This window comes from Oncorhynchus clarkii, chromosome 3 (assembly GCF_045791955.1).
Source record: "Oncorhynchus clarkii lewisi isolate Uvic-CL-2024 chromosome 3, UVic_Ocla_1.0, whole genome shotgun sequence".
NCBI lineage: Eukaryota > Metazoa > Chordata > Actinopteri > Salmoniformes > Salmonidae > Oncorhynchus > Oncorhynchus clarkii.
Genome location: NC_092149.1, coordinates 48,443,200 through 48,468,957, shown reverse-complemented (window position 1 = coordinate 48,468,957; position 25,758 = coordinate 48,443,200). Strand labels below are relative to the sequence as shown.

Genomic DNA, 25,758 nt, shown 5'->3' with positions numbered 1-25,758 from the left:
AATCAGAGACAACGATAGACAGCTGCCTCTGATTGGGAACCATACCAGGCCAACTGAGAAATAAAGAAACTAGAATGCCCACCCTAGTCACACCCCGACCTAACCGAAATAGAGGATAAAGGATCTCTAAGGTCAGGGCGGGACAGTACCCCCCCCCCCCCCCCCCAAAGGTGCGGACTCCGGCCGAAAAACCTGACTCTATAGGGGAGGGTCCGGGAGGGCATCTAGCCTCGGTGGCGGATCCGGTGCGGGACATAGACCCTGCTCCGCACGTGGATCTGCCCGCTTCGGTGGCGACTCTGGTGCGGGGATCGTCGCCGGAAAATCCGGACCATAGATCGTCGCCGGAGGAACCAGACCGTGGATCATCGCCGGGGACTCCGGGCCGTGGATCGTCGCCGGAGGAACCGGACCGTGGATCGTCGCCGGAGGAACCGGACCGTGGATCGTCGCCGGAAGCTCCGGACCGTGGATCGTCGCAGGAGGATCCGGACTGGGTAACCTCGCAGGAGGCTCCGGAATGGGAACCCTAGCTGGAGGCTCCGTACTGGGAAACCTCACAGGAGGCTCCGGACTGGGAACCCTCGCTGGAGGCTCCGTACTGGGAACCCTTGCAGGAGGCTCCGGACCATGGATCATCATTGGAGGCTCCAGACTGCAGACCGTCGCTGGAGGCTCCGGACTGGGAACCGTCGCTGGAGGCTTCGGACTGGGAACCGTCGCTGGAGGCTCCAGACTGGGAACCGTCACAGGAGGCTCCGGACTGCAGACCGTCGCTGGAGACTCTGGACTGCAGACCGTCGCTGGAGGCCTGGTGCTTGGAGCTGGCACAAGGCGTACCAGGCTGGGGAGACGCACTGGAGGCCTAGTGCGTGGATCTGTCACAGGGCATACCGGGCTGGGGAGACGCACTGGAGGCAAGGTGCGTAGAGCCGACACAGTACGTACCGGGCTGGAGAGACACACAGCAGGCCTGGAGCGTGGAGCCAGCACAGGACGTACCGGGCTGTGGAGGCGCACTGGAGGTATTGAGCGTAGAGCTGGCACAACGTGTACTGGACAGATGACAACCTTCGCCCGGCAAGTGCGGGGAGCTGGCACAGGATGCACCGGGCTGTGGAGGCGCACTGAAGACACGGTGCGTAGAACTGGCTCAGGACGTACTGGGGCGTGGAGGCGCACTGGAGGTCTGGAGCGTAAAGCTGGCACAACGTGTCCTGGACAGATGACAACCTTCGCACGACAAGTGCGAGGAGCTGGCACAGGATGTACCCGGCTTTGGAGGCGCACTGGAGACACGGTACTTAGAACCGGCACACATTGTTCCGGAATGATAACACGCTCCTCAAAGCGAGTGCGGAGAGCTGGCACAGGACGTACTGGGCTGTGGAGGAGCACTGGAGACCTGGTGCGTGGAGCCGGCACAGATGGTACCGGACAGATGGCATGCTACTCAGGACGAATACGGGGAGCTGACACAGGTAGCATCAGACGGCTAACACGGTCCTCAGGGTGAATGTCTTGCCTCTCCAGCCAAACCAACAGCTCCTTCGCTTCACTCTCTTCATATTTCACCAACCACTCCTCGAAGGTCTCTATCTCACCCCTCCGTTCACTCTCTCTCAATCTATCCAACGCTTCCTCCATGGTCTCTGACTCAGCGCCGCTGACCAGCCCGTGTGCCACCCCCCAAAAAATGTTTTGAGGCTGCTTCTTGGGCCTACGTCGTGGCCGCTAACCCCGGTGCCGTCGCTGTCCCTCGTTCGCTGCTTCCGCCTGCTTCCATGGCAGGCTTTTGTCTCCTGCCATTATTTCAGCCCAAGTCCAGGATGTCCTCCACTCTTGGCTTTCCTCCCAGGCCCAGGATCCCTGCTCTTCCTGGGCATGCTGCTTGGTCCCTGGATGGTGGGATCTTCTGTCACGAACGTTGTTGTTACAATCGGACCGAAATGCAGCTTGTTTGGGTTCATCATCTTTTATTATGTGAACCGGCACAAAAACAATAAAGAGGAAAAAAACTAACGTGAAGCTGTGCAGTGTTCACAAGCAACTATACACAAACAAGATCCCACAACAAACAGGTGCGAAAAGGCTGCTTAAGTATGACCCCCAATCAGAGACAACGATAGACAGCTGCCTCTGATTGGGAACCATACCAGGCCAACCTAGAAATAAAGAAACTAGAATGCCCACCCTAGTCACACCCCGACCTAACCAAAATAGAGAATAAAGGATATCTAAGATCAGGGTGTGATAGAGGAGTGTTATTTCTCTAGGTCTTTAACCGTTTTCCAGAACTTCTTGGGGTTAGACCCACAGAGACATAACTGCTCCTTAAAGTAACTAACTTTACCTTCCGGATAGCCTGAGTGCACTTATTTCTCATTTGCCTGAACGACAGCCAGTTAGCCTGACTATGCGTGTGCCGAGCCTTTCGCCAAATGCAATTATTGAGAAGGAGTAACTCTGCAAGATCACGGTCGAACCAGGGGTTGAACATGTTTCTAATTATAATTTTCTTTATGGGGGCGTGTTTATTAACAATACCACAGAAAATATCAAAAAAGAAGGTCCAAGCGTCTTCGACAGAGGGGATCAAGCTGATTCTATACCATTTTACAGGAAGGCTTGCTCATTCAAGTTTCTTAGCAAGGGTCTATGGCAAATCAGGACAAGTCATTTCACTGAGCAGCCATTACGAACACAGGCTGTAAAACAGTGATCTCCAAGGTCATTACAGAAACACCAGACTGATGCCTATCAGGATTATTTGTGAGGATAACATCGAGGAGAGTAGCCTTTTCTGCGTGTTTGGAGTCACACGTTGTGGGATTGGTAATAATCTGAGAAAGATTTAGGGAGTCCCATTGCTTTGGGACTTAATCAGGTGGTTTAAGCATGTCCCAGTTTAGATCACCTAGCAGGACAAATTCAGACTAAGGGGCCAGAAGAGAGCTTTTAGGGTACAGGCTGGTGCTGATGGAGGACGATAGCACCCAGCAACAGTCAAAAAAGAGCTATTTGGTTTTAATGCTTAAAACCAGCTGATCAAATTGTTTGGTGGCAGACTTGGTGTAGACAACCGAGCACTGAAGGTGATCCTTGGTAAAGACTGCCACTCCCCCTCCTTTGGAAGATCTGTCTTGCCGAAAAAGGTTATAACCAGAAAGGTTAACATCATACTTTCTAAACACTCCTCCTTAACCACGTCTCAGTAATGACCAACACATCTGGATTGGAGCTGTGAACCCACACTTTCAATTGAAAGAACTTACAAAAATCTGTTGAACGTGAAAAACCCAGCAGTGTTTTAGTTCTTGACACCGGTGTACCTGGCACCTACTACCATACTCTCTTTAAAGGCATTTACATCTTTTGTCTTGCCTATTCACCCTCAGAAAGGCACACATACACAATCCATGTCTAAATTGTCTCAAGGCTTCAAAATCCTTATTTAACCTGTGTCCTTCCCTTCATCTACAAGTGACATCAAGAAGGGATTATAGCTTTCACCTGGATTCACCTGTTCAGTCTATGTCATGGAAAGAGCCGTTCTAAAATGTTTTGTACACTCAGTCTATATACATTATTTTTGATTGCAGACTGAGAATGGACCATTCAGGAACACTCAACATCTCTTTAAATGCCACTCTGGTGTGTCTTTGGGTGTAATTGTGTAATGGGTGTCATTGTTCCACTGAAAAATAAAACTCCCCAGGGTTTTCAAAAGCGTACGGCAGGTTTTTCTTTAACTTTGTACCTGGGCTTTCCTCCTTTCATTTTTATTTTAATCTTCACAAACTACCCAGTCCCTGAAAGTGACAAGCATAACCATAACATGATTTTGCAACCTTAAAACTTGAAAATACAGTGCATTCACTCAACATTATTTGCCTGTATTACAAAGTGAAGGCTGGGTTAAAAAATATCCACTTCAAATTATCCGTTCTGTTTGCAACAAGCCTGTTAAGTAATACTGCAAGACAACACAGCAAAGAAATGAACTTTTGAGGCGAAATAAAAAACAACAATCTTGAAGGTCAAATCCAATACAACATAACACAGAGTGAAACCCTCTGTATTTTTAAGTATTGTGTCGGCAGCATCATGTTATGGGTATGCTTGTCACCGACAGGGACTAGGGCAAAGAGCAAAGCCCAGGTAAAAAGTTAGAGGACAACCTGTCTCAGTCTTCTGATAAACTAAACCTGGGATAGAGCAGGACAATTATAAACAAAAAAAGGAATGCCAAAGAAAATGCCAGAATGGCTTTCCAGGAGGTGTTGAATGTTCCTGATTGATCTAGTGACTATACATACTTGCTGAAAAAGTCTAAACAGTCTAAATTTACTTGAATAATCTCAAACAAGGTTTGAAAATTATTATCCATCAATGATTTCCAACCAAATGTACTGAGCTTGAGACATTTTTACAAAAACAATGGATATACACTACTGTTCAACAGTTTGGTGTCACTTAGAGAAAGAAAATCACGTATTTTTATTCATTAAAATAACATAAAATCGATCACAAATACAGTCTGGACATTGTTAATGTTGAAATTGCCTATTATAGCTGGAAACAGATGATTTTTTAAATGGAATATCTACATAGGTGCACAGAGGCCCATTATCAGCAATGGCACATTGTGTTATCTAATCCAAGTTTATCATTTTAAAAGGCTAATTGATCATTAGAAAACCATTTTGCAATAATGTTAGCACAGCTGAAAACTGTTGCACTGATTAAAGAAGCAATAAAACTGGCCGCCTTTGGACTAGTTGAGTATCTGGAGCATCAGCATTTGTGGGTTCGATTACAGGCTCAAAATGGCCAGAAATAAATAACTTTCTTCTGAAACTCTTTAGTCTATTCTTGTTCTGAGAAATGAAGGCTATTCCATGTGAGAAATTGCCAAGAAACTGAAGATCTCGTACAATGCTGTGTACTACTCCCTTCACAGAACAGCGCAAACTGGCTCTAACCAGAAAAGAAAGAGGAGTGGGAGGCCCCGGTGCACAACTGAGGAAGAAGACAAGTACATTAGACTGTCTAGTTTGAGAAACAGATGCCTCACAAGTCCTCAACTGGCAGCTTCATTAAATAGTACCCGCAAAGCACCAGTCTCAACGTCAAAAGTGAAGAGGCGACTCCGCGATGCTGGCCTTCTAGGCAGAGTTGAAAAGACAAGGCTATATCCCAGACTGGTCAATTAAAATAAATGAAGATGGGCAAAAGACCAGAATCTGGATATAGGAATATTGGAAAAAAGTGTTATGGACAGACAAATCTAAGTTTGAGATGTTCGGATCACAAAGAAGAACATTCATGGGACACAGAAAAAAATGTAAAGATGCTGGAGGAGTACTTGACGCCAGCTGTCAAGCATGGTGGAGGCAATGTGATGGTCTGGGGGTGCTTTGGTGGTGGTAAAGTGGGAGATTTATACAGGGTAAAAGGGATCTTGAAGGAAGCTATGACTCCATTTAGCAACGCCATGCCATACCCTGCGGACGGCGATTAATTGGAGCCAAATTCCTCCTACAACAGGACAATGACCCAAAGAGCAGCTCCAAACTATGCAAGAACTAGTTACGGAAGAAGCAGTCAGCTGGTATTCTGTCTATAATGGAGAGGCCAGCACAGTCAACCATATTGAGCTGTTGTGGGAGCAGCTTGGCCGTATGGTACGTAAGAAGTGCCCATCAAGCCAATCCAACTTGTGGGAGGTGCTTCGGGAAGCATGGGGTGAAATCTCTTCAGATTACCTCAATAAATTGACAACTAGAATGACAAAGGTCTGCAAGGCTGTAATTGCTGCAAATGGAGGATTCTTTGACGAAAGCAAAGTTTGAAGCACACATTTATTATTTCAATTAAAAATCGTTATTTATAACCTTGTCAAAGTCTTGACTATATTTCCTATTCATTTTTGTTTTCATGTAAAACAAGGACATTTCTAACTGACCCCAAACTTTTGCAAGGTAGAGTGTTGCCCTAAGAGTTCTGCAAAGATGGTAGAATATCATAAAAAATGAGTCACAGAGGCTGCCAAAGATGCTTCCACCAAGTATTAATTCTGGAGCTGGAAGACATACGCGATCAAGACAATCAATTCTCTATAATGTTCATTTACTTAGAAAATGTGGAGTGGGTTCAAATCAAATTAAACGTTATTTGTCAAGTGCGCCGAATACAACAGGTGTAGACGTTACTGTGAAATGCTTACTTACAAGCCCTTAACCAACAATTTAGTTCAAGAAATAGAGTTATGAAAATATTTAATAAATAAAGTAAAGTAAAAAATAAAATAAAAAGTAACACAATAACATAACAATAACGAGGTTATATGCAGGGGTAGGGGTGCTGAGTCAATGTGCAGGATTACAGGTAGTCAAGGTCATTTGTACATGTAGGTAATGGTAAAGTGACTATGCATAGATAGTAAACAGTGAGTTGCAGCAGTGTAAAAACAAAGGGGGTAGAAGCTGTTAAGGAGCCTCGTGGACCTAGACCTGGCGCTCCGGCACCGCTTGCGTTCGGTAGCAGAGAGAACAGTCTATGACTTGGGAGACTGGAGTCTTTGACAATTTTTTGGGCCTTCCTCTGACACCATCTAGTATATAGGTCCTGGATGGAAGGAAGCTTGGCCCCTGTGATGTGCCGGGCTGTACGCACTACCCTCTGTAGCGCCTTACGGTCGAATGCCAAGTGGGTACCATACCAGGCGGTGATGCAACTGGTAAGGATAGTCTCGATGGTGCAGCTGTAGAACGTTTTGAGGATCTGGGACCCATGGCAAACCTTTTCAGTCTCCTGAGGGGGAAAAGGTGTTGTTGTGCCATATTCACGACTTTCTTGGTGTGCTTGGACCATGATAGTTCATTGGTGATGTGGACACCAAGGAACTTGGAACTCTCGACCCACTCCACTGCAGCCCCGTTGATGTGAATGGGGGTGTGTTCGGCCCTCCTTTTCCTGTAGTCCACGATCATCTCCTTTGCCTTGCTTACGTTGAAGGAGAGGTTGTTGCCCTGGCACCACACTGCCAGGTCTCTGACCTCCTCCCTATAGGCTGTCTCTTCGTTGTCGGTGATCAGGCCCACCACTGTTGTGTTATCAACAAACTTACCGATGATGCTTGGCCAAGCAGTCATACAGGGAGTACAGGAAGGGACTAAGCATGCACCCCTGAGGGGCCCCAGTGTTGAGGATCAGCATGGTAGATGTGTTGTTGCCTACCCTTACCATCTGAGGGTGACCCGTCAGGAAGTCCAGAATCCAGTTGAAGATGGAGGGGTTTAGTCCCAGGGTCCTTAGCTTAGTGACAAGCTTTATGGGCACTATGGTGTTGACCATGAGCTGTAGTCAATGAACAGCATTCTCACATACAGTTGTAGTCGGAAGTTTACAAACACTTAGGTTGGAGTCATTAAAACTTGTTTTTCAACCACTCCACAAATTTCTTGTTAACAAACTAGAGTTTTGGCAAGTCAGTTAGGATATCTACTTTGTGCATGACACAAGTACATTTTTACAACGATTATTTCACTTATAATACAGTGTATAACAATTCCAGTGGGTCAGAAGTTTACATACTGAAAATTACAGGTCTCTCTCATCTTTTTAAGTGGGAGAACTTGCACAATTGGTGGCTGACTAAATACTTTTTTGCCCCACTGTATATATACATATATATATTTTGTAGTGGTTTCTTTGCAGCAATTTGACCATGAAGGCCTGATTCACTCAGTCTCTGAACAGTTGATGTTGAGATGTGTCTGTTACTTGAACTCTGTGAAGCATTTATTTGGCCTGAAATTTCTGAGGATGGTAACTCTAATGAACTTAACCTCTGCAGCAGAGTTAAGTCTGGGTCTTCCTTTCCTGTGGCGACCTTCATGAGAGCCAGTTTCATCATAGAGCTTGATGGTTTTTATGACTGCACTTGAAGAAACTGTCAACGTTGAAAGAAACCGGTATTCAAGGCAAATGTTCTGCATTGAAAAAACTGACCTGAAATACAGTGCAAAAATCTATTAATCAAAAACAACACTTTGTTTAAGGAGATGTCTTAAAGTATTGATTGAATGTCGTTGCTCTTTGCTTATTTGAGCTTTTCTTGTCATAATATTGTCTTGGTCTTTTGCCAAATAGGGCTATTATCTGTGTACCACCTCTACCTTGTCACAACACAACTGATTGTCTCAAATGCATTAAGGAAAGAAAGAAATTAGACAAATTAACTTTTAACAAGGCACACCTGTTAAATGAAATGCATTCCAGGTGACTAACTCATGAAGCTGGTTGAGAGAATGCCAAGAGTGTGCAAAGCTGTCATCAAGGCAAAGGGTGGCTACTTTGAATAATCTATAATATAAAATATATTTTCATTTGTTTCACACTTCTTTGGTTAACCAGATTATTCCATATGTGTTCTTTCATAGTTTTGATGTCTTTACTATTATTCCACAAAGTAGAAAATAGTAAAAATAAATAAAAACCCTTGAATGAGTGGATGTGTCCAAACTTTTGACTGGTTCTGTAGGTTCTGTAGATTTGTAGGAAAACTATCAAATGTAATCCCTTTTCAGAATAAATTTGAAGGAAGCAAAATGTGAAGACTGTGCAAGGTGTTGGCAGACATTATTTTCACTTTGTCGTACAGGCCAGTAATGTGGAGGGAATGCACTGTATTTTCATGTTTTGTGAATGCAAAATCATGTTGTGGGTATGCTTGTCACCGGCAGGGACTGGGAGGCTTGTGAGGATTGAAATAAAAAAATGAAGGAGCAAAGCCCAGGTATAAAGTAAAGGAAAAACCTACTGTAGTTAAATTTTTCTGAAAAATAATTACACCCATTTTGATGCCAAAGACACACCAGAGTGGCTTTCCAAGAGGTGTTGCATGTTCCGGAGTGGTCCATTCTCAGTCCTCAATCAAAAACAATGAATATTCACTGAGTGTATAAACATTAAGAACACTTGCTCTTTTCATGACAGACTGACCAGGTGAAAGCTACAATCCCTTCTTGATGTCACTTGTTATATCCACTTTAACCAGTGTTGATGAAGGGGAGTAGACGGGTAAAAAAAATATTTTGAAGCCTTGAGACAAATGAGGCAAGGACATTCAGAGGGTGAATTTTCAACTTATTGTATACATAATGTTGCTGCTACCGTCTCTTATGACCGAAAATAAATTCTGGACATCAGAAAAGCGATTACTCACCGCGGACTGGAATAAACTTTTTTCTTTCACTAGTCCGGTGAGAAGGATAACCTGCTTTCACTAGAACAGGCCCAGATCCACACCTATTGCATGAAGAAAAGATGCCGGAAAAGGGGACGCAGGTCGGGGATCGTTCTGCGAATCCAGAGGCGAGCGAGTAAACGCTCAATGTCTTCCGTTCTCCATGCTAACGTGCAATGGTAAAAAAAAAAATTGATAACCTACTATTAAGATTATAATACCAACGGGACATTAAAAACTGTAACATGTTATGTTTCACCGAGACGTGGCTGAACAAAGAAACTGACAATATAGAGCTGGAGGGATTTTCCATGCACTGGCAGAACAGAGACGCTACCTCTGGTAAGACGAGGGGTGGGGGTGTGTGTCTTTTTGTCAATAATATCTGGTGCGCAATGTCTAATATTAAAGAAGTCTCGAGGTATTGCTCGCCTGAGGTAGAGTACCTTAAGATAAGCTGTAGATCACACTATCTACCAAGAGAGTCCTCATCTGTATTATTTGTAGCCATCTATTTACCACCACAAGCGAAGCTGGCACTAAGACCGCTCTCAACCAACTCTATAAGGCCATAAGTAAAGAAGAAAATGCTCACCCAGAAGCGGTTTACCTAGTGGACAGGGACTTTAATGCAGACAAACTCAAATCAGTTTTACCAAATTTTTACCAGCATGTCACATGTGCAACCAGGGGGAAAAAAATCCTAGACCACCTTTACTCCACACACAGAGATGCATACAAAGCTCTCCCCCGCCCTCCATTTGGCAAATCTGACCACAATTCTATCCTCCCGATTCCTGCTTACAAGCAAAAACTAAAGCAGGAAGTACCAGTGACTAACTCAATACGGAAGTGGTCAGAAGATGCGGATGCTACACTACAGGAGACTAATCCAGACGCTTATAAGAAAACCCAATATACCCTCATACGAACCATCAAACAAGCAAAGCATCAATACAGGATTAAGATTGAATCCTACTACACTGCCTCTGATGCTCATCGGATGTGGAAGGGCTTGAAAACTATTACGGACAACAAAGGGAAACCCAGACGCAAGCTGCCCAGTGACACGAGCCTACCAGACGAGCTAAATGCCTGTTATGCTCGCTTCGAGGCAAGCAACACTGAAGCATGTACAAGAGCTCCAGCTGTTCTGGATGACTGTGATATTGCTCTTGGTAGCCTATGTGAACAAAACCTTTAAACAAGTCAACATTCACAAAGCCGCTGGGCCAGACGGATTACCAGAAAGTGTACTGAAAGCATGCGCGGACCAACTGTTAAGTTTCTTCACTAACATTTTCAACCTCTCCCTGGCCGAGTCTGTCATACCTACATGTTTCAAGCAGACCACCACAGCCCCTGTGCCGAAGGAAGCGAAGATAACCTGCCTATATGATTTCCGCCCCGTAGCACTCACGACGGTAGCCATGAAGTACTTTGAAAAGTCATGGCTCACTTTAAGAGCATCCTCCTGGACACCCTAGACCCACTCCAATTTGCATACCAACAGATCCACAGATGACACAATCTCAATTGGAAGGACCACCTATGTGAGAATGCTGTTCATCGACTACAGCTCAGCGTTCAACACCATAGTGCCCACGAAGCTCATCACTAAGCTAAGGACCCTGGGACTAAACACCTCCATCTGCAACTGGATCCTGGACTTCCTCACGGGCTCCCCCAGGTGGTAAGAGTAGGCAACAACACTTCCGCCATGTTGATCCTTAACACTGGGGCCCATAATGGGTGTGTACTTAGTCCCCTCCTGTATTCCCTGTTCCTCCAAGACTGCATGGCCAAACACGACTCCAACACCATCATTCAGTTTGCTGACGACTGCAAGCGGCAAGCACGGCAAGCGGTACCGGAGCGCCAAGTCTAGGACCAAAAGGCTCCTCAACAGCTTCTACCCCCAAGCCATTAGGCTGCTGAACAATTCATAAAAAAAGCCACCGGACAATTTACTTTGACCCCCCCTCTTGTAAACTGCTGCTACTCACTGTTTGTTTGCTACCTATGCAAAGTCACTTCGCACCCACCTACATGTAGAGATTTCCTCAACTAGCCTGTACCCCTGCACACTCGGTACCGGTGCCCCCTGTATATAGCCTCGTTATTGTTATTCATATTGTGTTACTTTTTATTATAAATGTTTATTTTAGCCTACTTGGTAAATATTTTCTTCTTCTTGAGCTGCACTGTTGGTTAAGAGCTTGTAAGTAAGCATTTCACTGTAAAGTCTACACTTGTTGTATTCGGCGCATGTGGCAAATAAAGTTTGATGACAAAATATTTAAGTACCTTTGAATGGTAGTAGGTGACAGGCGCACCGGTTTGTGTCAAGAACTGCAAAGCTCCTGGGTTTTCAGGAGTTTCAACAGTTTCTCGTGTGAATCAAGAGTGGTCCACCTGCCAAACGACATCCAGCCAACTTGACACCACTGTGGGAAGCATTGGAGTCATCATGGGCCAGCATCCCTGTGGAATGCTTTCGACACCTTGTAGAGTCAATGCCCCGATGAATTGAGGCTGTTCTGAGGGCAAAAGTGGGGGGTGCAACTCGATATTAGGAAAGGTGTTCTTAATGTTTTGTACATTCAGTGTGTATTTCAATGGTACATACAGTACTTCATTACTGCGGTATGGATACTGTGATAAATTATCTTGTCCCTAACGGACGTGAGTGTTATGTAAATCAGATTGAGGGTTATGTGCACAATCCGTATTGGTTAGAGAGAGTTTTGTGTTGTTTCTGATATAATGGCTTATTTCAATTAGTTTGCTGTACAAATTGCAGTCATATAAATAAACAGTGTGTATACCAAGTTAGTTTACTTATTTTGTCCAGAAGTCCTGACTGTTCTGTCTTTCTTATCAGTGTAACTGAGCCAGCTGTTTGACACAGCACCAGGTCCACACCTTAGGGGAGTCTGGGAAAGTCAGATGACCCCCTTCAGCAGCTCGTCAAAACACGAACGTAGTGAGATTTAATAAGCTAATGTGCCACATTTACCGTAGGAGATGAGTGACAAAGTCTCTGTGCTCTGGAAGCATCATAAAAAGAAAATGGGGAAAAAACTCAGTACCTCTGACTTTGATGGTAGTGACATTCTGTAACTGTGGGGACTTAACTATAGGCATGTATTTGATGCTACGACGTGGAGCTTTCAAAGAGCTAAACAAGGCGGCAAACAAGAGCAGGGAGGCGGTAAACAAACGCACCTGATATCTGCTGTCGTCCCGTAATGGCATGCCAAGGTACCGCTCAGAAAATGCTGATGCTGTTCAAATAGAAAGCGATACACTCTAAAAAGGTGGCAGGTACAGACATTGTTTCAGTGCTTCAGGTGAGCTAAGTGTTACTTTTGCTGACGCTACACAAAAAGTGATGTCTGTCATTCTGCATCCAAACTAAATGGAGAAAAAAATGGGTGGGGGGGGATTACACAATTATTCAACTTCATATTCATATCATAACTTCATATCTCCAGCACCACCCGAACATTAACATGTGAACATTTTGCGTTTTGTAGTAAAAAATATAGGGGAAGATAAGTGTTTTCAATGACATCGTGTGATTTTAACCAATTATGAGTAGACAAATTTTTATTTGACCTTTATTTAACCAGGCAAGTCAGTAAAGAACAAATTCTTATTTACAATGACGGCCTAGGAAAGGTGGGTTAACTGCTTAATTCAGGGGCAGAATGACAGATTTTTACCTTGTCAGCTCGGGGATTCGATCTAGCAGCTAGAGGTCGACTGATTATGATTCTTCGATACCGATACCGATTATTGGAGGACCCAAAAAAAAGCATGTTTAATTTAATCGGCCAATTTTTAATATATATATGTATATATAAGTATATATATTTGTAATAATGACAATTACAACAATACTGAATTAACACTTTTATTTAACTTAATATAAAACATAAAGTATATTTACTTTCAAATAAATAATGAAACATGCTCAATTTGGTTTAAATAATGCAAAAACACAGTGTTGGAGAAGAAAGTAAAAGTGCAATGTGTGCCATGTAAAAAAGCTCAAGTTCAGGTTCCTTGCTCAGAACATACAGTTGATGTCAGAAGGTTACATACCTTAGCCAAATACAATTAAACTCAGTTTTTCACTATTCCTGACATTTAATCCTAGCAAAAATTCCCTGCCTTAGGTCGCTAATTTTAAGAATGAGAAATGTCAGAATAATAGTAGAGAATTATTTATTTAAGCTTTTGTTTCTTTCATAACATTCCCAGGGGGTCAGATGTTTACATACACTCAATTAGTATTTGGTAGCATTGCCTTTAAATTGTTTAACTTGGGTCAAACGTTTCGGGTAGCCTTCCACAAGCTTCCCACAATAAGTTATGTGAATTTTGGCCCATTCAAACAGTTCTATTTTTGTTTCATCAGACCGGGGGACATTTCTCCAAAAAGTATGATCTTTGTTCCCATGTGCAATTGCAAACCGTAGTCTGGCTTTTTTATGGAGGTTTAGGAGCAGTGGCTTCTTCCTTGTTGAGCGGCCTTTCAGGTTATGTCGATATAGGACTTGTTTTACTGTGGATATGGATACTTTGTATCTGTTTCCTCCAGCATCTTTACAAGGTCCTTTACTACTGTTCTGGGATTGATTTGCCCTTTTCTCACCAAAGTACGTTCATCTCTAGGAGACAGAACACGTCTCCTACCTGAGCGGTATGACGGCCAATGGCCCACGGTCCCATGGTGTTTATACTTGCCTACTATTGTTTGTACAGCTGAAAGTGGTACCTTCAGGCATTTGGAAATTGCTCCCAAGGATGAACCGGGTTTGTGGAGGTCTACAATTTGTTTTCTGAGTTCTTCGTTGATTTCTTTTGATTTTCCCATGATGTCAAGCAAAGAGGCACTGAGTTTGAAGGTAGGCCTTGAAATACATCCACAGGTACTCCTCCAATTGACTCAAATTATGTCAATTAGCCTATCAAAAGCTTCTAAAGCCATGTCGTAATTTTCTGGAATTTTCCAATCTCTTTAAAGGCACAGTCAACTTAGTGTATGTAAACTTCTGACCCACTGGAATTGTGATACTTTGAATTATAAGTGAAATAATCTGTCTATAAAAAAAAGGCACATTTACTTGTTTCATGCACAAAGTAGATGTCCTAACCTACTTGCCAAAACTTTAGTTTGTTAACAAGAAATATGTGGAGTGGTTGAAATATGGGTTTTAATGACTCCAACGTAAGTGTATGTAAACTTCCAACTTCAACTGTATGAAAGCTGGTGGTTCCATATTCCCAGTTCTTCAAAATTCCCAGTTAAGAAGTTTTAGGTTCTAGTTTTTATAGGAATTATGAAGTGTCGACTATTTCTCTCAATACCGTTTGTATTTCATATACCTTTGACTATTGGATGTTCTAATAGGCACTTTAGTATTGCCAGCCGAATCTCAGGAGCTGATATGCTTGAAGTCATAAAGAGCGCAGGAATCAAGCATTGTTAAGAGCTGCTGGCAATTGGAGTAAAGTTTGAATGAATGCTTATTAGCCTGCTGCTGCCTACCACCGCTCAGTCAGACTGCTCTATCAAATATCAAATCATAGACTAAATTATAATATAATAAACACAGAAATACGAGCCTTTGGTCATTAATATGGTCAAATCCGGAAACTATCCTTTCGAAAACAAAACGTTTATTCTTTCAGTGAAATACGGAACCTTTCTGTATTTTATCGAACAGGTGACAACCCTAAGTCTAAATATTGCTGTTAAATTGCACAACCTTCAATGTTATGTCATAACTTTGTAAAATTCTGGCAAATTAGTTTGCAACGAGCCAGGCGGCCCAAACTGTTTCATATGCCCTGACTCTGCATACAATGAATGCAAGAGAAGTGACACAATTTCCCTAGTTAATATTGTCTGCTAACATGAATTTATTTTGAACTAACTACACAGGTTAAAGAAAATATAGTTCTGTGTATTGATTTTAAGAAAGGCATTGATGTTTATGGTTAGATGCATTCGTGCAACGATTGTGCTTTTTTCCGCAAATGCTCTTTTGTTAAATCGTCACCCGTTTGGCGAAGTAGGCTGTGATTCGATGATAACTTAACGGGCACTGCATTGATTATATGCACTTATATGATCAACCATGTGCAGTTAACTAGTGATTATGTGAAGATATTTTTTTATAAGACAAGTGTAATGCTAGCTAGCAACTTACCTTGGCTCCTTGCTGCACTCGTGTAACAGGTGGTCAGCCTGCCACGCAGTTTCCTCATGGAATGCAATGTAATCGGCCATAATCAGCATCCAAAAATGCTGATTACCGATTGTTATGAAAACTTGAAATCGGCCCTAATTAATCAGCCATGCAACCATTCGGTTACTGGCCCAACGCTCTAACCACTAGGCTACCTGCCATCCCGCATTTGTCTACTATTTGCCTACTGATAGTCTACTAATTGGTTGATATCATTAGAAACACTTATCTTCCTCTATCTTTTTTACTACAAAACATATACATGTGCCATTTTCACATATGTTGATGTTGGGGTGGTGCTGGAGATGATGAATATGAAATCAAACAATTTAAAAATGTTACTTTAAGACATAAAAGTGCATAAGTAGACAGTGAGATCTTATGATACTCTGTGGTTTAATCTTCAGTCATTTTTGGTCTCTCTCTGTGACTCAGGTGTTGCAATGTTTCATTTTAATGTGACATTTGAACAATATCCTAATTCCTTATTGAGGAATTTCTTACAAATAAGACCATCACCTCCATAAATGGTGCCCCATGTGAGAAGAATCCCCTACTCAGGTATCAACCCTTCTGTCACCTCTCCTTTCCTACCCTTCTATCTATTGATGTGAAGTGTAATTTCTGGAACCAATCAAAGATTGGGATGGCCGAAAGTCCTGTTAGACCCAATTGATGATACGCAGGTCTATGACAACACAGATTGTGATGCCTATTTCATAACATGAGAAAGACTGTTTGTGCTTAATACATTTAAGTGACAAGAACATGAAATCATAATAGATGAGTCTTTAAAATCTTGCATCTAACTTGTCGACAACATTTTTCATTAAACATATTAAAGCAGTCATTAAGACTATCATAAAAGTCATCATAAAAGGTAATTAAGGTTAACACCAACAAATATTTTACAGTCAAGCTTCTACTCACCATATAGTTTCCAGTCTGTGACTGGGGACATTGCTACGGAACATTTTAACAGGCTGTCTGTTGATTTGAGCATCATTAATGTAATATAGGCACCATAACCCTGAAAAAAAAAAAACAAGTAAGTAAAATAAATGACAGTTTTATTTGTTAAATTTTAAATCATGGGGCACAGCCAGCAAATAGAGTGAAAGTTTGTACTAACATGTTGAGTATGTGTGTCTCCTAAAGTCATTCAAGTCAACTTGAGACAAGCAAGCTGGAGCCTCTGTGAGAGAATCTGTCAATAGAATCTTACCCTCCCAAATACTCCTATCCGTGTACGATCAATGTACGGGAAGGTCAACATGTATCTGAAATAAACAATATTGAGGAGATGCCCAAGTTACAAAGTATGATATCATAGAATATAATACAGTAACATGAATACAGTTCCTAAAGATGTTTAAAGTTGTTTGCCAAATTCAGTTAAATAGAAAATGTAAGCAAATTGTTAAATTGGCATGCATTCTAATGATTTATTGAATTAAATTCAAATTAAATTAGACTCAATGGGAAAGGATCAAACTGGTACATACTCCACAGCTGAGATTTGATCCTGCACCTCTACTGTCCCCAAACGTTGGTGGACCTCATGTAGAACCCTCTGGCCCAGGAAGCCGCTCCCTCTGCCGTCTAGACGAGCCACAATGATGTTATCCGAGCTGACCAGAACCGAGTCCCAGTCCAGAATGAATCGGTCGCTCACAGCCTGGCCACCAGGGGAGCCATCGCTGAATTTAAAGAGACAAATGACAGAATAAAACAGTGCTTGAGGCAGTCCTAATATGGGCGTCATAAAGACAGTCTGGCTCTCGTGATGGGGTCCGCACCAACCATAATAGAATATAAAAAAAACTGTGTGCACAGACACTGAAGGAGATACGTACACGACCAGAAGCAGGCCATAGTGACGTGATTCAGAAAAATCTGGTGGGTAGGAGATCTTCAAAGGAAGATCTGAGCAGAGAAAGCAGCCATTAGCAAAAACCTTAGAATAATAGAAAGAGAAACTGATCCAACAAAAAAGCGTAAGTAGAGAAAAGTATCCGTTTTACCAAAATGTTCTATCTGGATTGTTCTGAAGTCCGTCATTTGAATCCTCTTGATCTTCAAAGCTGCCTTCAGTAAAGAGTTGTTCTCAAGGATGTAGTAATCTATGTTGAGAGAAAAAGTTGCAAAAGTTTTAGAAGTGTCCACAACACGGGCCACAGTAGTGTAGTAGAAGGTATACCACCGTATCAATTATGTAGTACAATAGAGAAATCATGCACAAAGTAGCCTACACAAGAGCAAAACACGTAAAATATTTGGCTAATCCAATCACGTGGATGAATGCAAACGTTACATTTAAGAATGGCCAACACAGTAATAATGTTCACGTGAACAGCAGCTGAAATGGCTCTGATTGGCTGGTCATTCAGAACATTACTTTGGTTCAATCAAAGATTTTTTGATAGGTGGCGCCTTGTCTGTGCCTAACAAACATTTGAAGTGTGCTCCTCGTGACAATTGTGAAACGGAAGTTAAAGACATGGTAGAGCACACGCAGACTCATTTTTGGCATGTCTGGAGCAGGAGCAAGTAAAGTGTCACGTGCTGGTGTTGAGCCAGGGTGATGCCGGCTGCACTGAGTTCTTTTGCAGATTTGGTATGCTAATTAGAGGGACAAAGTGGACGCACAGAAACCCCTCTCTCTCCCTCTCACTCTCTCCCCCCTTCCTCTCTATACATCTCTCAATCTCGTGTCTTTGATGTTTGTTGAAAATGCATTTGGATAGAAACACCGTAGGCATACATACTGAGATGTACTGTGCTGTTAAAATGTTGACATGAAACTCTAAATGCCAAAACTACGCAAATGTATTTGGTAAATATTATATATGTTTAACATCGTAACATTTGTGGTGTTTAAATGTTGACAAGTATGAATATCATGTAAAGTCAAATGTGTTAAAGCTACCTAATATGTCAAACTCCTTGAGTACATCTTGGTATATTCATGCATTAGGCCTACTGCATATTCTGTAATTCCATCCAAAAATATTTTATCTTCTCCCATTATCAAACTTGCTATCCAACTGTATCGATTTTTTATTCAAAGGGTAGAGTGCAGCTTATTAGCCTTATTATGCAGCACACTCACTGAACCCATTTTTACACTTAGGGCTCTAATTTATTATTTTCACAATTTCAATTTCAGCACAGTTGCAGGCTTTCAGCAACTGTATTGCATGGCTAACTAGGCCAACCTAGTTCAGATTGGTTCTGTAGTGTAAAGAGAGGTACTGTAGGAACAGAACATAAGAACACAAATGGTGGTTTACACAATGCAGGACTAAACTGACACTGAGCCATGCCAAGACAAGTCCAGACGAGGTGGCCTGGATATGTATCCACCATAATGGCTTGAACCCCGCTAGAAAGGTCAATGTGAAAAAAATATCCAGACCAGCACAGTACATCTGAGCATGACGAACAGTTGAGTTCGGAAGTTTACATACACCTTAGCCAAATACATTTAAACTCAGTTTTTCACAATTCCTGACATTTAATCGTAGTAAAAATTCCCTGTCTTAGGTCAGATAGGATCAACACTTAATTTTAAGAATGTGAAATGTCAGAATAATAATAGAGAGAATGGTTGATTTCAGCTTTAATTTCTTTCATCACATTCCCAGTGGGTCAGAAGTTTACATACACTCAATTAGTATTTGGTAGCATTGCCTTTAAATTGTTTAACTTGGGTCAAACGTTTCAGGTAGCCTTCCACAAGCTTCCCACAGTAAGTTGGGTGAATTTTGGCTCATTCCTCCTGACAGAGCTGGTGTAACTGAGTCAGGTTTGCAGGCCTCCTTGCTCGCACATGCCTTTTCAGTTCTGCCCACAAAGTTTCTATAGGATTGAGGTCAAAGCTTTGTGATGGCCACTCCAATACCTTGACTTTGTTGTCCTTAAACCATTTTTGCCACTACTTTGGAAGTATGCTTGGGTCATTGTCCATTTGGAAGACAATTTGCGAACAAGCTTTAACTTCCTGAGGTCTTGAGATGTTGCATCAATATATCCACATAATTTTCCTTCATCGTGAAGCCATCTATTTTGTGAAATGCACCAGTCTCTCCTGCAGCAAAGCACCCCCACAACATGATGCTGCCACCCCTGTGCTTCACGGTTGGGATAGTGTTCTTCGGCTTGCAAGCCTCCCCCTTTTTCCTCCAAACATAACGATGGTCATTATGGTCAAACAGTTCTATTTTTGTTTCATCAGACCAGAGGACATTTCTCCAAAAAGTACAATCTTTGTCCCCATTTACAGTTGCAAAACATAGTCTGGCTTTTTAATGGCCGTTTTGGAGCAGTGGCTTCTTCCTTGCTGAGCGACCTTTCAGGTTGTCGATATAGGAGTTGTTTTACTGTGGTTATAGATACTTTGTAGCTGTTTCCTCCAGCATCTTCACAAGGTCCTTTGCTGTTGTTCTGGGATTGATTTGCACTTTTCGCACCAAAGTATGTTCATCTCTAGGAGACAGAACACGTCTCCTTCCTGAGTGGAATGACGGCTACATGGTCCCATGGTGTTTATACTTGCATACTATTGTTTGTACAGGCATTTGAAAAATGCTCCCAAGGATGAACCAGACTTGTGGTGGTCTACCATTTTTTTCTGAGGTCTTGGCTGATATCTTTTGATTTTCCAATGATGTCAAGCAAAGAGGCACTGAGTTTGAAGGTAGGCCTTGAACGCTGTTGAACGCTGAAAGCTGAACGAGAGACCTCGGTTTATTGATTTTATATACTTTTATTTTATTTTGGATCCTGAGGCTCAGCTGCTCTTAGATTGCTGTGAGTTGCTGCTGTCTGTCCCGGGAAACCTCCAGATTCCGCAGAGGGGAAGAGACACGGAAGCCCAGCTAGCCTAGCTGGCTCAGCGGTCTCAAACGGAGGTCGCTATTGAATGTTTCCAGGCTGCAGGAGCTGTGTTTACTTTGCATTGTTCCGGGACAATATTGGTCCGCTGACTTTCAATGTAGTTACTGTTTGCTTGCGAAACTACAGGGGCGAATTGACTACTCTTATTAGCAAGCAAGTAGCAAACCTACAAAAGATACTGGGGAATCCATGCCTGCCTACTTTTTATTTTTTTTCCACCCCAGTAGCCGGACGCCGCTCTGGTCTGGTTGATGTGTCTCCCCCTTCCCTGGAGAATGGAGCTGTTCTCGACCCAACCAACCAGCCATGGAGATACGTCACTCGCCGTGGAAGTCGAAGACAGCGTCCTCTGGCAATGTGGGTCTTCTTAGAGATGTTGAGCTCTTCTTCATTGGGGGCTTCCCATTCAAGATCGGATCCGGAGGTACCTGCGTCTTCGTCCTCTGTTCTGTCTCCCTCTCTTGTAGCTTCTACCTCGGGTTTAGATCCGCGGAGCTTCCACCCTCATCAGACCATGAGGATGCCTGAGAGACTGGCACATTCAACATCACCAGCTGTCATCATAGGCAGCTCTATGTTGAGAAACATCTTGGTCCCCAAGGCAAAAACCCTGTGTTACCCAGGAACACGAGTACAGGACATCACAAGGCTGCTTCCGACTGCTCTACCACAGATGCCGGGAGCTGACACTATCGTAGTCCATGTGGGGTCATACGACATCAGGAGGGCTAGCTTGGAACATCTGTAAATGGATTTTAAAGAACTGATTTTAGCATTAAAAGACTCCAAAAAAGGGCCAATCATTTCAGATCCAGTACCATCATGGGGCCACAAGTGTGAAATATTCAGCAGTCTACTGTCCTTACACATCTGGCTAAAAGATTAATGTAGCTTTGCTGGAGTCACTTTATATATAACTTTGTCACCTTCTGGAAACAGAAGATACTATACAGGAATGACAGAGCCCATCCAAATCATCTTGGCTCCTGGACCCTGTCCACGCATTTCAAGGCTGCGTTGAAACAATAACTTATCAATGACCCAAGACCAGCTCAGCTAATCCCTACCATTGTGAAAATGAGTTGTCATAATGCTGCATTAAATGTACATTATCCTAGGGGCATTGTAAGACACAACTTAATTTATGTCCCCCTAATTGCCCTGAATACCTGTGTTAATCCTACAGTTATGGGATGCAGTAATCATGAGTCTATGAACCAGAGTTACACTGTTAGCACTGTTGATGATGTAAAGAATATTTGCTGGTCTGTGGTGTGTAATGAGGTGCAACCAGACGCTGCACTTGACACATTTATGAAATTGCTTATTCCAGTTACTAATAAGCACACACCCATTAAGAAAATGACAGTAAAAACTGTTACATCCCCTTGGATTGTTAAGGAATTGAAAAATGGTATGGTTGAGAGGGATGAGGCAAAAAGTATGGCAAATACATCTGGCAGCCCAAATGATTGGCAAACATACTGCAAATGAAGAAGTCATGTGACTAAGCTAAATAACAATAAAAATAAACTATACTATGACACAAAGATAAATTATATAAAGAATGATAGTAAAAAGCTTTGGAGCACCTTAAATTACATTTCGGGGGGAAAAGCCAACCCGGCTCCATCCTTCATTGAATCAAATGGCTCATTTATCACAAAACCCACTGATATTGCAAACTTCTTTAATTACTTTTTCATTGGCAAGATAAACAAACTCAGCAACAAACGCTGACAAGTATCCAAGTATATCTGACCAAATAATGAAAGACAAGAATTGCATTTTTGAATTTCACAAAGTCCGTGTGGAAGAGGTGAAAAAATGGTTGTTGTCTATCAACAATGACAAGCCATCGGGGTCTGACAATCTGGATGGAAAATTACTTAGGATAATAGCGGACGATATTGCCACTCCTATTTGTCACATCTTCAATTTAAGCCTACTAGAAAGTGTGTGTGCCCTCAGGCCTGGAGAGAAGTAAAAGTCATTACTCTACACAAGAATAGTAAATCCCCTTTCAATGTCTCAAATAGCCGACCAATCAGCCTGCTGCCAACCCTTAGTAAACTTCTGGAAAAATTTGTGTTTGTGTCACGCCCTGATCTGTTTCACCTGTTCCTATGATTGTCTCCACCCCCTCCAGGTGTCGCTTATTTTCGCCGGTGTATTTATCCCTGTGTTTCCTGTCTCTCTGTGCCAGTTCGTCTTATATGTTTAGTCAAGTCAACCAGCGTGTTTTTCTCGTACGCCTTTTCTATTCTCTTTTTATAGTCCTCCCGGTTCTGACCCCTGCCTGACCCTGGAGTGCTTTCCTCCCTGCCTGATCATCCTGCCTGCCCTGACCTTGATTCTGCCTGCCCTTCGGTACCTATTGGACTCTGATCTGGTTTTGACTTTTTTTTTCTGTCCACGACCATTCTCTAGCCTACCCCCTTGGATTAATAAACATTGTAAGACTCCAACCATCTGCCTCCTGTGTCTGCATCTGGGTTTTGCCTTGTGCCTTGATTGTTTGACCAGATACAATGCTATTTCACAGTAAACAAATTGACAGCAGACTTTCAGCATGCATATAGGGAAGGACACTCAACAAGCACGGCACTTACACAAATGACTGATGTTTGGCTGAGAGAAATTGATAACATTATTGTGGGGGCTATCTTGTTAGACTTCAGTGCAGCTTTTGACATTATCGATCATAGTCTGCTGCTGGAAAAACATGTGTTATGGCTTTACACTAAATGCTATAATGTGGATAAAGAGTTAATTGTCTAACAGAACACAGAGGGTGTTCTTTAATGGAAGCCTCTCAAACATAATCCAGGTAGAAGCAGGAATTCCCCAGGGTAGCTGTTTAGGCCACTTGCTTTTTTCAATCTTTACTAACGACATGCCCATGGTGTTGAGTATGGCCAGTGTGTCTATGTATATGGGTGATTCAACACTATACATGTCAGCTACTACAGCGACTGAAATGACTGCAACACTTAAAATGCTGCAGTTACCTTCGGAATGGGTAGCAAGGAATACGTTAGTCCTAAATATTTCCAGAACTAAAAGCATTGTATTTTGGACAAATCATTCACTAAACTTCAACTTCATCTCGTAATGAATCATGTGAAAAATGAGCAGGTTGAGGTGACTAAACTGCTTGGAGTAACCCTGGATTGTAAACGGTCATGGTCAAAACATATTGATATAACCGTAGCTAAGATGGGGAGAAGTCTGTCCATAATAAAGCGCTGTTCTGCCTTCTTAACAACACTATCAACAAGGCAGGTCCGACAGGCCCTGATTTTGTCGCACCTGGACCACTGTCCAGTCGTGTCGTCAGGTGCCACAATGATTGACTTGGGAAAATTGCATTTGGCTCAGAACAGGGCAGCATGGCTGGCCATTAAAAGTATGCAGAGAGCTAACATTAATGACATGCATGTTAATCTCTCATGGTTTAAAGTGGAAGAGAGATTGACTTCCTCATTATTTGATTTTGTAAGAGGTGTTGATAAGCTGAAGGTACCGAGCTGCCTGTTTAACATACTAGCACACAGCTAGTATGGGGGGGGTCATAGGCAGCATTCCTCCTCCTCCAAACACGGCGAGTTGAGTTGATGCCAAAGAGCTCCATTTTGGTCTCATCTGACCACAACACCCAGTTGTCCTCTGAATCATTCAGATGTTCATTTGCAAACTTCAGACGGGAATGTATATGTGCTTTCTTGAGCAGGGGGACCTTGCGGGCGCTGCAGGATTTCAGTCCTTCACGGTGTAGTGTGTTACCAATTGTTTTCTTGGTGACTATGGTCCCAGCTGCCTTGAGATGATTGACAAGATCCTCCAGTGTAGTTCTGGGCTGATTCCTCACCGTTCTCATGATCATTGTAACGTCACGAGGTGAGATCTTGCATGGAGCCCCAGGCCGAGGGAGATTGACAGTTCTTTTGTGTTTCTTCCATTTGCGAATAATCGTACCAACTGTTGTCACCTTCTCACCAAGCTGCTTGGCGATGGTCTTGTAGCCCATTCCAGCCTTGTGTAATTCTACAATCTTGTCCCTGACATCCTTGGAGAGCTCTTTGGTCTTGGCCATGGTGGAGAGTTTGTAATCTGATTGATTGATTGCTTCTGTGGACAGGTGTCTTTTATACAGGTAACAAACTGAGATTAGGAGCACTCCCTTTAAGAGTGTGCTCCTAATCTCAGCTCGTTACCTGTCTAAAAGACACCTGGGAGTCAGAAATCTTTCTGATTGAGAGGGGATCAAATACTTATTTTCCTTATTAAAATGCAAATCAATTTATAACATTTTTGACATGCGCTTTTCTGAATTTTTGTTGTTGTTATTCTGTCTCTCACTGTTCAAATAAGATTATTATTTCTTTGTCAGTGGGCAAACGTACAAAATCAGCAGGGGATCAAATACTTTTTTCCCTCACTGTATGTGGTAGTAGAGTATGGGCCTGAATGTATCGTAATGTTTTAAAATTGTATAACTGCCTTAATTTTGACGGAACCCAGGAAAAGTAGCTGCTGCCTTGGGTTGGCTTGACTGTCAAAGACCAATATGGTATTTGTCATTTTAGGTCATTCAGAGTACATGTCACTGTTTCTAATATCATTTTTCACACAGGGTGCCTTTCCTGCGCAGGGTGTGTTGTTTGCGAAAAGTATTGCAGAATTATATCCACCTCTCCACTACACCACTGGTGGGCCTTTTATCTTAGTGCTCTTGGAAGAAAATGGAATTACAGTGCCTTCAGAAAGTATTCATACACATGAATTATTCCACATAGTGTTGTGCTACAGCCTGAATTCAAAATGGATTAAATTGAGAAGAAATGCACACTTCTACACACAATACCCCATAGTGACAAAGTGAAAACATGTTTTTAGAAATGTTAGCAAAATTATTGAAAAATTACAGCTGTGAGTCTTTCTAGGTAAGTCTCTAAGAGCTTTCCACACCTGGAGTGTGCCACATTTGCCTATTATTATTTTTTAAATTCTTCAAGCTCTGTCAAATTGGTTGTCGATCATTGTTAGAAAAACATTTTGCCATAGATGTTCAAGTGGATATAAATCAAAACCTGGCCACTCAGGAACATTCACTGTCTTCTTAGTAAGCAAATCCAGTGTAGATTTGGACTTTTAGGTTATTGTCCTGATGAAAGGTGAATTCATCTCCCAGTGGAAAGCAGACTGAACCAGGTTTTACTCTAGGATTTTGTTTGCGCTTAGCTCCATTCTGAAAAAATGTTGTCCTGAAAAACTCCCCAGTCCTTAATAATTGCAAAACATACCAATAACATGATACAGCCACCGCTATGAAAATATGGT

At 42.4% G+C, this 25,758-nt stretch overlaps 1 protein-coding gene across 1 annotated transcript in view; it reads right to left on the bottom strand.

Moving 5' to 3' along the window:
• The window catches only part of LOC139405995 (inactive dipeptidyl peptidase 10-like), a 188,462-nt gene that overhangs the window by 6,911 nt on the left and 155,793 nt on the right, over positions 1 to 25,758 (bottom strand). Inside the window, exons 18-23 of the mRNA XM_071148451.1 lie at positions 17,541 to 17,639; positions 17,373 to 17,442; positions 17,022 to 17,216; positions 16,742 to 16,796; positions 16,447 to 16,546; positions 12,482 to 12,540 (exon numbers count right to left, since the gene is read on the bottom strand). Of these exons, the coding sequence (XP_071004552.1) occupies positions 12,482 to 12,540; positions 16,447 to 16,546; positions 16,742 to 16,796; positions 17,022 to 17,216; positions 17,373 to 17,442; positions 17,541 to 17,639 (578 nt within the window). The remainder of the gene's footprint in view (positions 1 to 12,481; positions 12,541 to 16,446; positions 16,547 to 16,741; positions 16,797 to 17,021; positions 17,217 to 17,372; positions 17,443 to 17,540; positions 17,640 to 25,758) is intronic.